Here is a 14291-nt window from a genome sequence, read left to right as displayed (position 1 = left end):
GCACAAAAATAAGTAAAAAAATTACCCATACTTACTTCTTCAAAAAAACAGATAAAAAGTTGTAACCTGTCCTCATTGCAGTTTCATATGATGTGACAATTAAAACATCATTATCACTTTTTGTGAGGGAACCCTTTAACAGAACATTTTTAAAACATAATTAGTGATATAGAAGTTTTCATGCTTTGAAATTTATAAAAATGATTTTAAACTACCATAATCAATAGTTTTTATAAAGAGTTTTTGCAAGAAAAAAGTAAACCTCTTCTGCTGTAGTCTTGTTCTTCTTTTGTTTTTCTTGTTCACCCTTTTCTTGTTCATCTTGATCAGCTTCGGGTAATTTTACTACACACTGGATTAGCTGTAAAGCCAGAGCTGTCACCATTTGTATAGATTCATCAGAGTTTAACCTAGGAAAAACGTGTTCACAATTGCAATAATTAAAATGTATCATTTACTCAAAATGAATAATCTTGAAAAACAAAATGGTGCTGGTTATAGATATTTTTACACTTTAAAGCCTGCTAAATGCCAAAGCACAGAAATTACTAAAAGACTATAACTATCTTATAAACATTGATCCAAGGTGATCAGTTTAATAAAGAGGAAAAAGAACCAAACAAATGATACCAATCTACATAAAGTAAAGGTTATTAATTATAAAAACCTAGTAAGTGAAAAGATGATACATAATTTAAAGTTTAAAATGCCAAATATTTCTTTTAAATTTCATCAAAAAGATGTTTAATTTCCAGAAAAGAAACCATTTCCAACAAAAAATTAAAAACTTTATGGTGTGCTTATAGTTTTACCTGTAATTTCTAAGATTTCTTTTGCTTGATGGAAGTCTAGCTAAGCTAGCAAAGATATCTTCTAAGATAAGCTGCCTATGTTTTGAATACCGTGAGAATACCTATGAAGATAAATATGAGCAATTATTCTAACTAATGTCACAAAAATTTGGTGTATAGAAACGCATTGTTAGGCAGGACAACAAAAAATATTGAATTTTAAAATGAAATAAAATAGCAGAAAATGTACAACAAATTTTAAAATCATATACAGTATGTGATAATGTGCATAATTCATACAATAGCTCAGCAATGCATTTTGTGCAATAGTTAAAAGCGATGTATCATTTTAAACAATAGTAAATTCACTATGAAAATGCCTATAAGCAAGAACTTACTGTTGTCACTAGTTTCATTGCATTTAACTGAAGTTCACTAATATTTTCTACAAAAAAGGTAGAAACTCCTAAAGATGAAACCTGAAACGTTTTTAAAAAACAAACTGAACAAAGTATCAACAGAAAATAGTAGATCTCTATAACTTTGAATTATTGAACATTAATTAAGGCCATTTACTTTTAGAAAAAAAGAAAAATTCAAGATGAAGATAAAAAAAAATTACTAATATTTTTTACCTGTAAAATTACTGTATCTGTTAACTGTTGAATTTCTAATAGTGAAGCTAATGCACTAACAAGCTCACACATTTTATTGTACAATGTGATAGTTGATTTATGTTTGACTGATCCAGCTCTTGCACGTTTGGCTTTTAAACTGCCATGATACCCATCTGAAATTTTTTTAAATTGAATCATGCTGATATAATTTTACCATAGTTCTAGAGGCTTATTTTTAACTTTCAATTAGTGTACTTAAAAACTATACTGATGATTAGTGATTTACCTTTAGCTTTAGGATCAATTTTGTAAACAGGATCAAACTCTGGATAAATTGTATTGTGCAATTGAAATTTAGCATAGAGTATTATCCTTTCAATAACATCTTCTAAATAGACTTGTTTTGGCATATTTCTTCCAGTCATTACTGACAATGCAGTTAATGATGCATCCATACTACGCATTACCCTGTCCATGGTTAGTTCTCTCCATAATTTTGACTCTTCCTCATCTTCTTCCTATAATAGAATAGTAAAAATGTTTATTGATTTCAAATCTACAAAAATAAAAATAATCACCTAAAATTAATTTTAAAATGTCAAATTGTTTAAACATTGTTTCTTTGTTACCTGATTAATATTTGGAGTAACTTTACAACCATCACGAACATTCCAAAGCAAAATGGTCAGCAGTTTTACTAAACGTTCAGGTGGAATCTAAAAAAAAGGGTTTTAAAATCTATTAGCTAGCAGTGGATTTAAACAAATATAATGAATTTAATTCTAATATCAAAGATAATACCTGACTGAGTGCATTCATAGCTTTTAACTTTGCAGCTTCTCCACATAAGTCAGTGAGAACTCCTCTAGAAATTAGTGATTCTGGTGGGCATTCAACATCATCACTATCTGTAAACAAGAAAAATTGTAAATAAACAATTTAAGCCTGTTAGAAATTTTTTAGTGCTAGGATCTCTGATAAAAATTTCATTCAAATGAGAATCATAAAATGATAAACATTCATAGTAAAACGGCACCCTTGCAGTATCTGAAATAGTACTTTGTTGCAGAAGCTGTAAATATTTTCAAGCCAAAAATTGTTTAAATCAAATTTTACCTTTATCAATACTAGCAAAATTAGCGTCTTCAGCACAATCAAATACCAGATCTACGCAGCTGTTAAATTTCTTGAATATAGGACTATCCAGTAGATCTTCCAAACTAACAATTGGCTGCAAAAGCCTTTTCTTGCTTTGTTTTTCTTTCTTTTTCATGCGTGCATCTGATTAAATGAAATTTAAATTATGCATTTATTCACACATTACATATACCTGGTAAATAAAAGGTCAAAGCAATTCATATAAAAAGAAAAAAAAGGTAATAAACAATAACTTACTATAAGCTTCAATGTCTTCTTCAATTTCAACAAATTCTGACAGTGAAGATGCATCATCACTCTCCACAGAATTACGCCTCTTTTTCACTAATAAAGTTTTTAAAAAAATATTTTTACTTCATAAAACTATCAAGCCCAGTTTATATTAAAATAAACAAGATTCAAAATGTCTATTTACCTGCCCTATTTTTATATGTATCATCGGAGCGTCTGTTCCTAGAAGCTTGAAAAGACATGTCACCTGGTCCTGCAGTTCTAGAGATATTGTAACTAGTTTCTTCTCTTTTTCTCTTACGAGATTCAGTATCACAGTCAGTTTTCACTTTAGAAAAATTATATACAATTCAATTAAATTATGTATCACCGTTTACTAAGTTTAAACAGTCAGTAAGCTAATATTTGTAGACCATTTGATAAACTTAAGAGATATTTCAAAAATTTTTTTTCTGAAACAGTTATTGCTAGCTCATACAGGTATAATGATTCAATAAATTCAAACAATTGCCTACAAATATTTCTGTAATTTCTGAAGACCTCTTCAAAATAAAAATAAATTATTAACCTACCAGAGCCACCTTTTTGGATAGACTTTAACGTCTTGAGAAATGAACATGAAAATAAATAAAGCACAGATTAAAATAAAGCCATAATTAAAAATTCTTAAAGAGCAATCCTCTTTAAAGTTAGCCAAGTTTTAAAAGGCAAAAATAATTACCAGAAGAAATAATTTCTTATCATAATTGAAAAAAAAAAAACTTACAGAGGGATCTAACATTTCCAACATGACAACTGGTTCATTTTTTTTCTTGGTCTCAATGACTTTTGATTTCTGATATGGTTCAGGATTTTTTATTGATGTGCTTGCTAAGTGTGGAGGTAAAGGCAGTTTGCTTATACTTGTGTTTATTTTATCACCAATGTCATTTAACACGATCACAGGCTCAGGGAAAATAGAAACTCCATGAACATTAGTCCTGTTAGTCATAACATCTGACATTTTCTGTACAGGTTCCTGAGATTTTAAGCCATGAAGATACTGTTGATCAATGCTATTGTTAGAAATAGGTGGATTCCTTGATCGCCTATTATGAAGGTTGGGATTTTGTGACACAATAGGTGATGATTGTTGCGTGAATGGGTTCAATATCCTTTCTGCTGCAGTCGCCTGAGCTGGACTAGCAACTGCAATATTTTAAATGTCAAAAAGTTAGTAAATAAATATCCATGAGTATAAAATGCCACATTACATAACTTTAAAGCACTCTAAGCTATTTGAACCACAAATCTGTCTGTATTAAAAAACTTTAATGTGTCTGATTGTAAATAATAGAAGCTTTGATGTGATGTAGATTCTTGATAAACTTGGCCACAAAGGAACAATAAAACAGTATAATTGCAACAACAGAAAATTAAGTGTAAAACAATTTTACCAGCATTAGGTTGATAACTATGTGCCATTCCAGAATTAGTCTGATGACCAATGCCAGCACTTGCAGCCAAATAAGGACTGTTGCTTGGAGATGCATAAACATTGGGCGGATACCTAGGTGACTGGACATGAGCGAGTCTGAAAAGGATATGTACCGTGTGAAATAATTATGTAATACACCTATAGGCTTTCTTGTATAGAAAGTTTTTTAATTGTAATGTTAGTTTAAATACAAAACTGGGACAACATCCAACAATTTGTTACTATGCTAATTTAATCTATATCTAGACTTAGCATCAGTTGGGTTCTAAATATAGGGATTCATCAGAGGTGTATGATACCAAAAATGTACCCAAAAACAAGATACCTTGGAGAAGAGCTTTGTTGGGAATTACTATGTGAAGATACATGGTGCTGAGCACTGGGAATTCTCTGTCCTTGAAGTGGAAAGCTGGCAAACTGCTGGGCATGAGGGTGAATACCTAGTAGATATATTTTAAGTATCAAATGACAGCCACAATTTTTATAATCATAAATACTACACTATGTGCACAATATATAATAGCATTATATAATCAACCAGAATTAAAGCCAAGCATAGAAAGTTAACTCGGCCAGGAGTCCTTCCAGCTATAATGAATACCCATTTCAACGTTAGGAAAGTTAAAGCGACTTGACATAGTGCTGACCACACTATCCCTTCATATAGAGGTCACTGAAATAAATGAGCTCTACTGCACCTGCCCAATTGGGGTATTTTTACTTACTTTTTTTAAAAATAGAAAGTTATTTATTCTTTATGAACACTTTTAAAAAGCAGAATAATAAACATGATTTTAAAAGTACCATCATATTGTGTATTGCCATGAAAGATGTGTGGATCCTTTCGCATTACAGTTTGTAGCAAGTTAGGGACATATCCTTCAACCGTATTAGTACTCAGTGTATCCTTCAATTCTCTGATAAAAGTATTTAAGAAAAGATAAAATGAAATTCAGGGCTGTGGCAATAAACCAAATGAGCAAAACTAAATGATTTTATAAAAATATTACATAACTGTTCTAAAGAACATTACTGCTATACAACTTTAGATTGTAACACAAATGAGAAATAAATTACCGTCAAATCATTACCAAAAATAAAACATACTTGACCTACTGAAATCAACTAATATTAGATTAAATAAAAATTTAATAGTGAGCACACATCAAGAAATACCAAAAGTACTTACATATGATTGGTATTTGTCTGCCTAAGAGCATGGGCAATTTGATTGCCCAAACCCTCATCATTGGATGCCAGTAGAAGACGTGCATCTTCAGCAATTTTGAGGTTATATAGCAAGGACTTATTTTGAACTGTCTGTGGCAAAGGGGTGGGCAGAGGCAGTTGTGGCAGCACTGTAATGTAAATATCAAAATGTATTTCAAATAGAAAAAAGACCTGCCATTTTAACCTTAAAATGATCTACAGCTGCATATGGAGTATTTTCCAAATACTAAATAGTACAGAGAAATTTACAATCTAATTATTTTCATACCTAGCATACTAAGATTAGTTACCAAATAAAACATTTTTTCTTATTAGACAAAAAAGAAAATCAATGCAGAACATCAAAATGACAATCCTCAATACAAATTGCACTTGTATACTTACAATCAGTCAAGCTTGCCACCCCTGCCAAAGTTGTGATAGGTACACTGGGGGTTTCACCGTTCATAATGCATTTATACTACATCTCTTCATTTCACAAAACTGAAAGGTTTCAAATTATTGTATCATACTTTAACAAGTATTGCAGAATCCCTGAATTTTGACATGGTGAAGTAAAATAAATTATTCCTCCCCTGCCATGCATATTAGTTATAAATAAAGTTATACTATATTTTTTACCACCTGCAGTACACTATTGTGCTATGGACTTGAAAACCCATCAAGAAAAAATATAAAACATATTTGTGTGCTAATTAACTTTCACAATTAAAATATTGCCCTTCAAATTTTTAAAAAACTTATTTTAAGAATTTTACTCAGTAAATAATTTTGAAAATTATAATTTTACCCCAATTAGCTAAACTATCATAAAAATATAAGGACAATACTTCAATTGTACTTTTTCAAATGTAATGAGTGGTATCTCATGGTTGAACAATAAAGTGCAAGATTATTAACCTGAAAGTTCATTTCAAGACAGTGAGACACCCCAAAATCTTCCCAAACCATGAAAGGAAATAGATGAGCTATTCTGACTAATGACTGTTCTGGTCAGGAAGGGTACTCAATTAGATAAATTAAAAAATAGGGTTGACTTGGGTAACTAGAGTAACTTAATTTTAACAGTCATCAGGCCTATGTTTGTGTGTATATATTGTGCGAATGAATGTTGGTCCAAAGAAATAGTGAATGTAGAAAATTATGACATGTATTGAAGATAGTGATGTTTATGTAGAAACTGTGTTGCTGTGGAGTGCAAGTTAGTTGGTGTTTGAATTGGACGTAAAAGCTCAGTAAAATAATAGAATCAGTATAGCATTATGTCGAGTTATTGTCAATCTGGATGTATGGCTGGTTAAATCAAGGCCTTCATAGCCCAAACACTATTGTAAGGACTACTGACAGTTGGTAATAAATTACTAGATCTATCTAAAAAAATACATACGATATGAAAATATTCTTAAAATATTTTTCCTGTCATCTATGCGTAATAAATTATGCTCAGCAAAAATCAATAAGATCAAGTAAAATACTATCCTTATTTATTGCACATGCCCAGAGAGGCTTAAATCACAAGTCAATTTTAATAGGCCTACAGTCAACAGCAAAAAAGGATGTGATTTTACTACCAACAACACAACATCAATTAATAAATACTGTTGGAAAGAGGTAAAGAAAATTCAACACAAACAGATCTGAGTATGAGTACCTATATATGCTGACACTGAAAAGTGATAAGATATCAAATCTGTAGGCCTATATCTTAGTATTACTCGCTAACTTGGAGGCGCAGTCGGTTACCAACAACAATATGGCGTCAGGACTGGACGCATGACTCCCGACGATTTATTGGCCAAATTCCAGTGACCCTCTACAAATTACTATTAAAAATGTTTACTACGAGCAAAATGGCGGGGTTTTCATGCTATAACAACAAACTATAGATATGCAAGAAAAGCATTTCAAAATTTATGTTGGAAAATGAAGGCGGAATTTAAAAGTTGGTTTCATTAAAAATACTAGAACTTTTTAAATATCAACATGAAGAGTACAAAAATGAATTGAAGTCTGTAGAACTATTAGGTTTATCAGTCTATGTAAAAAGAAATCAAATATTGCTAACCACTTTTTTTTAATAAACGATGGCTTTCTAATGACAACCAAATTTATTTATTTTTTAAACCACGTGACCGCTATTTGGTGATCATTAGTGAGGAACTCTGGGTGCATGGCCACTTAAAAGTCTAATCGGATTTGTGGTTTTCTTTATCTTCAAACATAAGAAGTGTTGTCATGAAGGTGTGTTGTGCATGGCAGTGAGTGACAAATATTAAATGAAGTAATTTTGTTTAAAACTAAAAACTTCAAAATTAGTGCTTAAGGACAGCTTAAACCCCAGTTTTGAAGTATTTGGGACTGAAAATATCACTTTTCTAAAAATAGTCTCATTACTAAGTTTATTCAATTTGCTACACGTTTATGTATAAATTATATGTGAAATGTATTAAAACGTATTTTAAATAATTTATTTAAAATGATCACTTCATGTGATAATCCATCGCCATAATTATGCAAAATTAAAAATTTGCGTAACTTGAAAAGTTTTCAACCGATTTTAATAATTTTTTCACCAAGCGGCATAGAATAAAAATACGAACGAAACTACTTCCTAAACCCAGTGTGTATGAAAGATAAATTTTCATTGGTCAATAATGTGAATCGGATGACGAAAACTCGAATGTCAGCCAATCAGAAAGCTCCTTTCACAGACCCTGTTTGTTTACATCGACCTCGCTGTATCTCGGCATTTCCGTTCTCGATAACGCTACAGTCCAGTGATTTGATTCTCACATTCTATTACAAGAGTTTTATTTGTTCATTGAAATGGATTCAACACAAAAAGTGAAAAGAATTCACAAATCTAGAAGCAAAAGGAGGAAGTTTCACGGAAACCGGTACACATATCAGAGCACGGCCGATACTAGTGATAGTCTTAGTACTGGATCTAGATCTAGATCTAGATCTAGAGTAAAGTTCCGCGTGGGATCACACATAGCGAAAAATTCCAAACTCCCGATTTTTATCGGGCGCTATTTTGTAACCGTTTCACACAGAAACAAACCGAAAGTACTTTATTACTCCACTGCCATTCTACTCTAATATGCATGAAGTATTTTGTATTCATACGCATAGTATTTGAGATATTCATGTTTTAGTGACGAACCTGCTTGGGATCAACTTTTCCCACTTTTTTTTTTGCTTGAGATCACCTGTCTCTGCTTGGGATCACTAGCGTATTTTTTACGTTTTGATCCAATTTTAACAATTGAATTAACATTTTACACATTTAAACGTGTTGTTGATTGTATAAATAATTAGTAGATTGCAAAACCAAATAAAAAACATGTTAATTAAATTTATTAACTACACATTACGGATGACCCAGTGATGACTCAAGGGACGCAACTATAACAATCATAACAAAGGGACGTAACAATCACTAACATGACATAACTTAACATTTGCTTAACATATGATTGGATGAGAGATGCAAACTAGATTTAGAAGAGGTAGATGATTGAAATAATTTAAAACAACAGAAAAAAATAGAAAGTATACAGATTCTAGGCTTAGCTTGAAATATAGAGCATCTAGATCTAGGCTAGTCTAGCTCAAGACGTAGGTGTACCCAGCGAGGTTAAAATACAAAAATCGTTACCCCAGCTGGGATCACCCCCATTTCACCTCCAAGATTGTTTTAATAGCCTTAACTACAGTATTTTCAGTGTCCCGCACATAAATAGAAGCTATTTATAGTTAACCTAGTTATAAAAGCTTTGATTGGTTGGTTTTATTCATCTCATCCGGGACCTAGTGCTTTTCATAGGGGGGAACTAGAATGGCCAGCGACGTCATACCTCGAAACTTGAAAATTTAAAAACTAGTCTTCCAGAAGGAGGGAAACAAAAGAATTTGACCTGGATATATTTAGAAATGGACATGTTTACAGCAGATATTGGTAGTTTCGTATAAAACATCCAAACAAATATTATACGAAGCGATAAACAGGAATGTGATCCCACCGAGGTTTTGATCTCACGCGGAACTTTACTCTAGTACAAATCCTGACGATCGGGACACAGACAGCCTGGCTTCAACTTCAACTCCTTCAACTAGATCTAGATCTAATTCTAGACCTACTTCTACATCTACATCATCACTACAAATGGCAGATCCAACTAGATCTAGTCATGAAATTTGCAAGTCGTCTTCTTATCAAAAGTTGAATAAGCCAGATGACACAGTCACAGAGAACAGCAGTTTGAGTGGCTACAGATTTATAAACATAGAAGATCTGGTATCTTTTATAAATTTATTTCCCTGCCCTTCATGTGGTGAAACTAAGGATAATCTGTTTCATATTAATGAACAGTTAACAGGGATCAACACCAAATTAACATTTGAGTGCAGTATGTGTAAGAACATTAGTACATTTTCACACAAAGAAAATGTAAACCTAAGGTTTCAAGTTGCCATGTATGGCATTGGTTGCCATGAAAACAAGGGGCGTCGTTTTCTGGCTGCTATGGATATGCCACAGCCTGTCTCCAGTGTTAGGGCAGCTGTGTATAAAACTAGGATACACAATGCTACAAAGCAGGCTGCAGATATGAGCATGAAACAGGCAGCAGAGGAATTACAAGCTGTTGAGGCCACAAGTGAGGTGACTGTCTCCTGCGACGGAACCTGGCAGCGCAGGGGTTTTTCAAGCAAAAATGGCATATCAACTTGCCTCTCAGTGAGCAACAAAGTGCCTGCAAAAGTCCTGGATGTAGACATTCTCACAAATCATTGTGACACCTGTTGCAAGATGGCCAAAAAACTGGGTGACGATGAATTTGCCAAATGGCTTGAAGGCCACAAACATTTGTGCAAAAAAAACCACGATGGATCGGCAGGTGCTATGGAACCAGCTGGACTAAAAAAGATCTTTCGCAGATCAGAACAACTATATAATTTAAAGTACACAAACTATTTAGGAGATGGGGACTCTAAAAGCTATAAGCAAATAGCTGAAGCTGTTCCTCCAATTTATGAAGGCACCTCCATTACTAAGTTGGAGTGCTGCGGGCATGTGCAAAAAAGGATGGGGAAAAAACTTTTAGATAAAGTAGCTGAAAATAAAAATGTTAGTTTTACTGAAGGGGGGAAGAAGTATAAAGGTATTGGGGGCAAAGATAGATTGACTAAAGTAGCTATAAAAAGAATTCAGGGGCATTATGGGGGGGCTATTCGTTCAAATGTAGGTAATTTAGACAAGATGAAAAAGGCTATATGGGCAATTTGGGAGCATAGGAAAGGTATTCATGTAAATTGTGGTGAGTGGTGCACAGGTCAGATAAAAAATATGTTACCTAATTTTGTTATGGAAATTATAAAGCCTGTATTTGTTGAACTTTCCAGTGACACTCTACTAAAAAAATGTTTGCACGGTGGTACGCAAAATGCTAATGAAGCGTTCCACCATATTATTTGGGAAAAATGTCCTAAAGTTACTTTTGTAGGGAAAGATAGGTTAGAAATTGGAGTGTTTGATGCTGTGATAGTTTATAATGAGGGGGAGATGGGTAGGCTAGCAATTTTTAGGAGTTTAGGTCTAAATTGTGGGTACCACTGTATTTCGGCTTTTAAAAAATTTGACACCACCCGCATAAAAGCAGCTCAAAAATTTATAAATGCACCCCTTACTAGGGGAAAAGGAAAAAAAAACCTTGTACAGACCCTAAAGATGACTCCTATGTGGCAGGAGGTCACTAATTTAACTTGTTTTTTAAATAACTGCATTTTATATCACATTTTTGTTGTTTTCTCAAAATATGGAATTTCAAAAAAAATAATTCTTGTGTACATCATATCTCCAAAAGTTTTCAATATTTTTATGTCATATTTGACACACACTTCAAGTAATATTATTAGAACACATTGTGCTAAAATAATAGCTGTATCTCCTTTCCTTTTTTTAAAACAATTTTTTTTTCACCCACCCCCTGTTAATTTCTGAGTTTTTTTTACCTATGCCACTAAATATTGTACAAAAAATATGTTTTGTTTGCAACTTCAAATATTTTTAGTTCATTATATTTTAGATGTAATAAATAATGGTTATACAAAGTTTTATTTGAATATCTATGTTAGTTTTTGCTATATGCTGTACAGTAATATGTGTGTTTTTATGTCGTTTTCGTCCAAAAAAATAGCTTAAAAATTTTTTTTACGAAAGTATACAACACTTCAGAGCAAAAAATAGTTTTCTAATGATTTTTTCATCAGCCTACATCATTTGAAATAAGTAAATCAAGTCTAATTGCATAAATTCATTTTGGGGGTTTAAGCTGTCCTTAATGGATTAAATACGGGTGTCTATCATTCAGTGGTCATGTTTAAATTTACAATTGGGTAAATTTTAGATTTAGTGAGAAAATGTACAGTATATTTAGATACAAGATTACTATTGTTTAAAAAAATAACAGAAACAATTTCAAAAAACCACAAACCCTACTACATTCTACTACAATTAAGCTGCAGATAATGAAAGTTTCAAAACAAAATATAGATATCTTTAACAAACAAGGGAAGTAAGGTTAGAATCTTCAATTTATTTAGATTTTTAGGAAAAAACATTTCATTCTCAACATAGGCCTTGAGTTATTAGATCTACTTAGGCCCTTAGGGGGCCTACTTAATATTCTATCTAGATTCTAGATCTAGAATTTCGACTAGATCTATTGTAGAGATTTAATATTCAGAGAAGTGTTGAAATATTGGATGATTAGGTATAGAAATATTAATATAAAAATTATAGGCCTAATAGTAGGCCGTTCGATTCACAGCTTCCGGGTTTGTTGTTTTGAAGCCATCTCACGGCTCATGCGCTTACTCAAAATGGCGACCAGTTTCGCTTTCACTAAACGGTAGAGGGATAAAACTAATAATAACGAGGCCATCGTTAATTTTAGACATCGGAACTATCCGTTTCTATTTCAGTCTGTTATTTAAGAATTCCCAGATGTACTTTTGACCTAATTTCTTTATTTGTATTTAACGAGGCCGTCGAGAGAAAGTCACGCTTACTTAGCTTGCGTTTCAAGTCGAATAAACTAAAGCAGGTGCGTTATCCAATAACTTTTTTATTAGACCCAATTTTTATAACATTTTTACTATCAAATAAAAATAGAATTGTTTAATATAATTAGGCTGACAACAATGCTTTTCATGCTGTAAGTAATAATGCCATTTTATTATATTCTTGTTTGGTGAAAACGAGGCGCGGGAAAATGTGTGCCGCGTAAGAATCCAATCATTTGGCTAGATTTATGACTGTTTTTTATGTCACACCTAAAAATAGAATGTTTACGCTTTCTTCGTTGATGATCGTTTTTATTATTTTTTAAATTGAAAGTATGAATTATTAGTTAGATTGCAGATTTTGTAACTTGGTATACTTACCCTTTATCAATTTTAAAAACATAGCATGCTGATTGTAAACAAATATAGTCATAAAACACAGAAATATAAAGTTATAATTGCGATGTGCCACACCCGGGCCACACCCCCTCAAGAAAGCATGTGTTTATTAAGCTGTTTATCTTACTTTACAACTGTAATTAAAATTAATTTTCAAATTTTTATCACTTATTGGGTAAGAATAAGCACATGTTTACCAAAAATAAAAAAAAATAAAAAAGCAAATTCTGTTTTAATGAAGGTCACGGGTGAAGTTTTTTTTTCCTTCTGTCACGTTCAGTGGAGGGTGCCACAGGCTGACCTGACTTTGGAATTTTTTTCAGTAATAATGACTTTGCACAGAAAGTTAAAATATGCTAAATTTGCTTAGTTTACTAGTGTTCTAGCTATTATTGATACATTTTTAATAAAAAAAATCATTCTGTAATTCTCATCAAAAAGCCTAGCCTAATAGACTATAGTGAATAGTGGCTTTGCCAACTCATACATATATGTAGCCTAGCCCAAAACACTAGATCTAGACTAGATAATAGATATACTTGAGTAATAATGTTTATGAACAATGCAAGGTGGAATGGGGGGGTGGTGCAGATTTCGGAAATCTGAATTTATCAAATCTAGGCCCTAGGCATTCTACTTTGGTATTAGAATTAGACATGAAGTGCTTCAAGATCTAGATGCTAGTTTCTTACAATACGCCAACGAAGACGTTAATTAAAAATTGAGCATTTCCAAAACAGTAATGCTAAATCTGACAGCTGAAGGTGTGTATTTTTTATTCGCTGGTGGTAGATCTAGTGTTCTACCCTACTGTACGAACGATAACGCGGATGAATACACATTGGGCCTCAGTAATCAAAACAATCCACCAAAATACAAATGTAAGATACAAAAAAAAAATCATTGACAACAAACAAATGCCGACCAAAGAAAGATATAAATTTAAACACAACTGTGTAAGTTACTGAGTCTTAATTAAACATAGTGGTCACAATCGACATTGATTGGCTTGCTTTCTGAACAAAAATCGTCCATTGTTGGCCATGGTGGGACAACACTCACCTGTACAAATTGGTAATGATCTCATCACTTAATCAGAATTGTAAAACAATAAATGCACCACAAGAAAGATTATTGTTCACATGATTACACTAACGTAAATCCATGTCGATATTTATGTTGTAAACATGATAAATTTGCAATTATTTCCAAGAATTTGACAGTACCCCGCGCCAAAAATTAGCACAACCTAACAACATATTTCTTGTAAACATCCGCTAGAAGTAGTACAAAATACAAGTATTATATTTTACGTTCTAT

At 32.3% G+C, this 14291-nt stretch overlaps 2 protein-coding genes across 2 annotated transcripts in view; one reads left to right on the top strand and one right to left on the bottom strand.

Moving 5' to 3' along the window:
* LOC131949179 (nipped-B-like protein) overlaps window positions 1-14240 on the bottom strand; it is a 27991-nt gene extending 13751 nt beyond the window's left edge. Inside the window, exons 1-19 of the mRNA XM_059310967.1 lie at window positions 14034-14240; window positions 5889-5987; window positions 5464-5632; window positions 5079-5191; window positions 4600-4714; window positions 4234-4370; window positions 3564-3985; window positions 3370-3400; window positions 2982-3125; window positions 2804-2890; window positions 2525-2689; window positions 2210-2316; window positions 2038-2124; window positions 1695-1926; window positions 1427-1581; window positions 1190-1270; window positions 813-913; window positions 263-410; window positions 36-133 (exon numbers count right to left, since the gene is read on the bottom strand). Coding sequence (XP_059166950.1) covers window positions 36-133; window positions 263-410; window positions 813-913; window positions 1190-1270; window positions 1427-1581; window positions 1695-1926; window positions 2038-2124; window positions 2210-2316; window positions 2525-2689; window positions 2804-2890; window positions 2982-3125; window positions 3370-3400; window positions 3564-3985; window positions 4234-4370; window positions 4600-4714; window positions 5079-5191; window positions 5464-5632; window positions 5889-5952 — 2456 coding nt within the window. The 5' untranslated portion in view covers window positions 5953-5987; window positions 14034-14240. The remainder of the gene's footprint in view (window positions 1-35; window positions 134-262; window positions 411-812; window positions 914-1189; window positions 1271-1426; window positions 1582-1694; window positions 1927-2037; window positions 2125-2209; window positions 2317-2524; window positions 2690-2803; window positions 2891-2981; window positions 3126-3369; window positions 3401-3563; window positions 3986-4233; window positions 4371-4599; window positions 4715-5078; window positions 5192-5463; window positions 5633-5888; window positions 5988-14033) is intronic.
* Window positions 9565-11508, top strand: LOC131949201 (uncharacterized). Its single transcript, XM_059310990.1, has one exon. The coding sequence runs from the start codon at window positions 9673-9675 to the stop codon at window positions 11506-11508; it is 1836 nt and encodes a 611-aa protein (XP_059166973.1). The 5' UTR covers window positions 9565-9672.
* Window positions 14241-14291: the final 51 nt, after the last annotated feature.

This window comes from Physella acuta, unplaced genomic scaffold, assembly GCF_028476545.2.
Source record: "Physella acuta isolate Inbredline_101_S28 unplaced genomic scaffold, ASM2847654v3 ptg000677l, whole genome shotgun sequence".
Taxonomy (NCBI): domain Eukaryota; kingdom Metazoa; phylum Mollusca; class Gastropoda; family Physidae; genus Physella; species Physella acuta.
The sequence above is the reverse complement of the archived record's forward strand: the minus strand, read 5'-3'. Positions and strand labels throughout refer to the sequence as shown.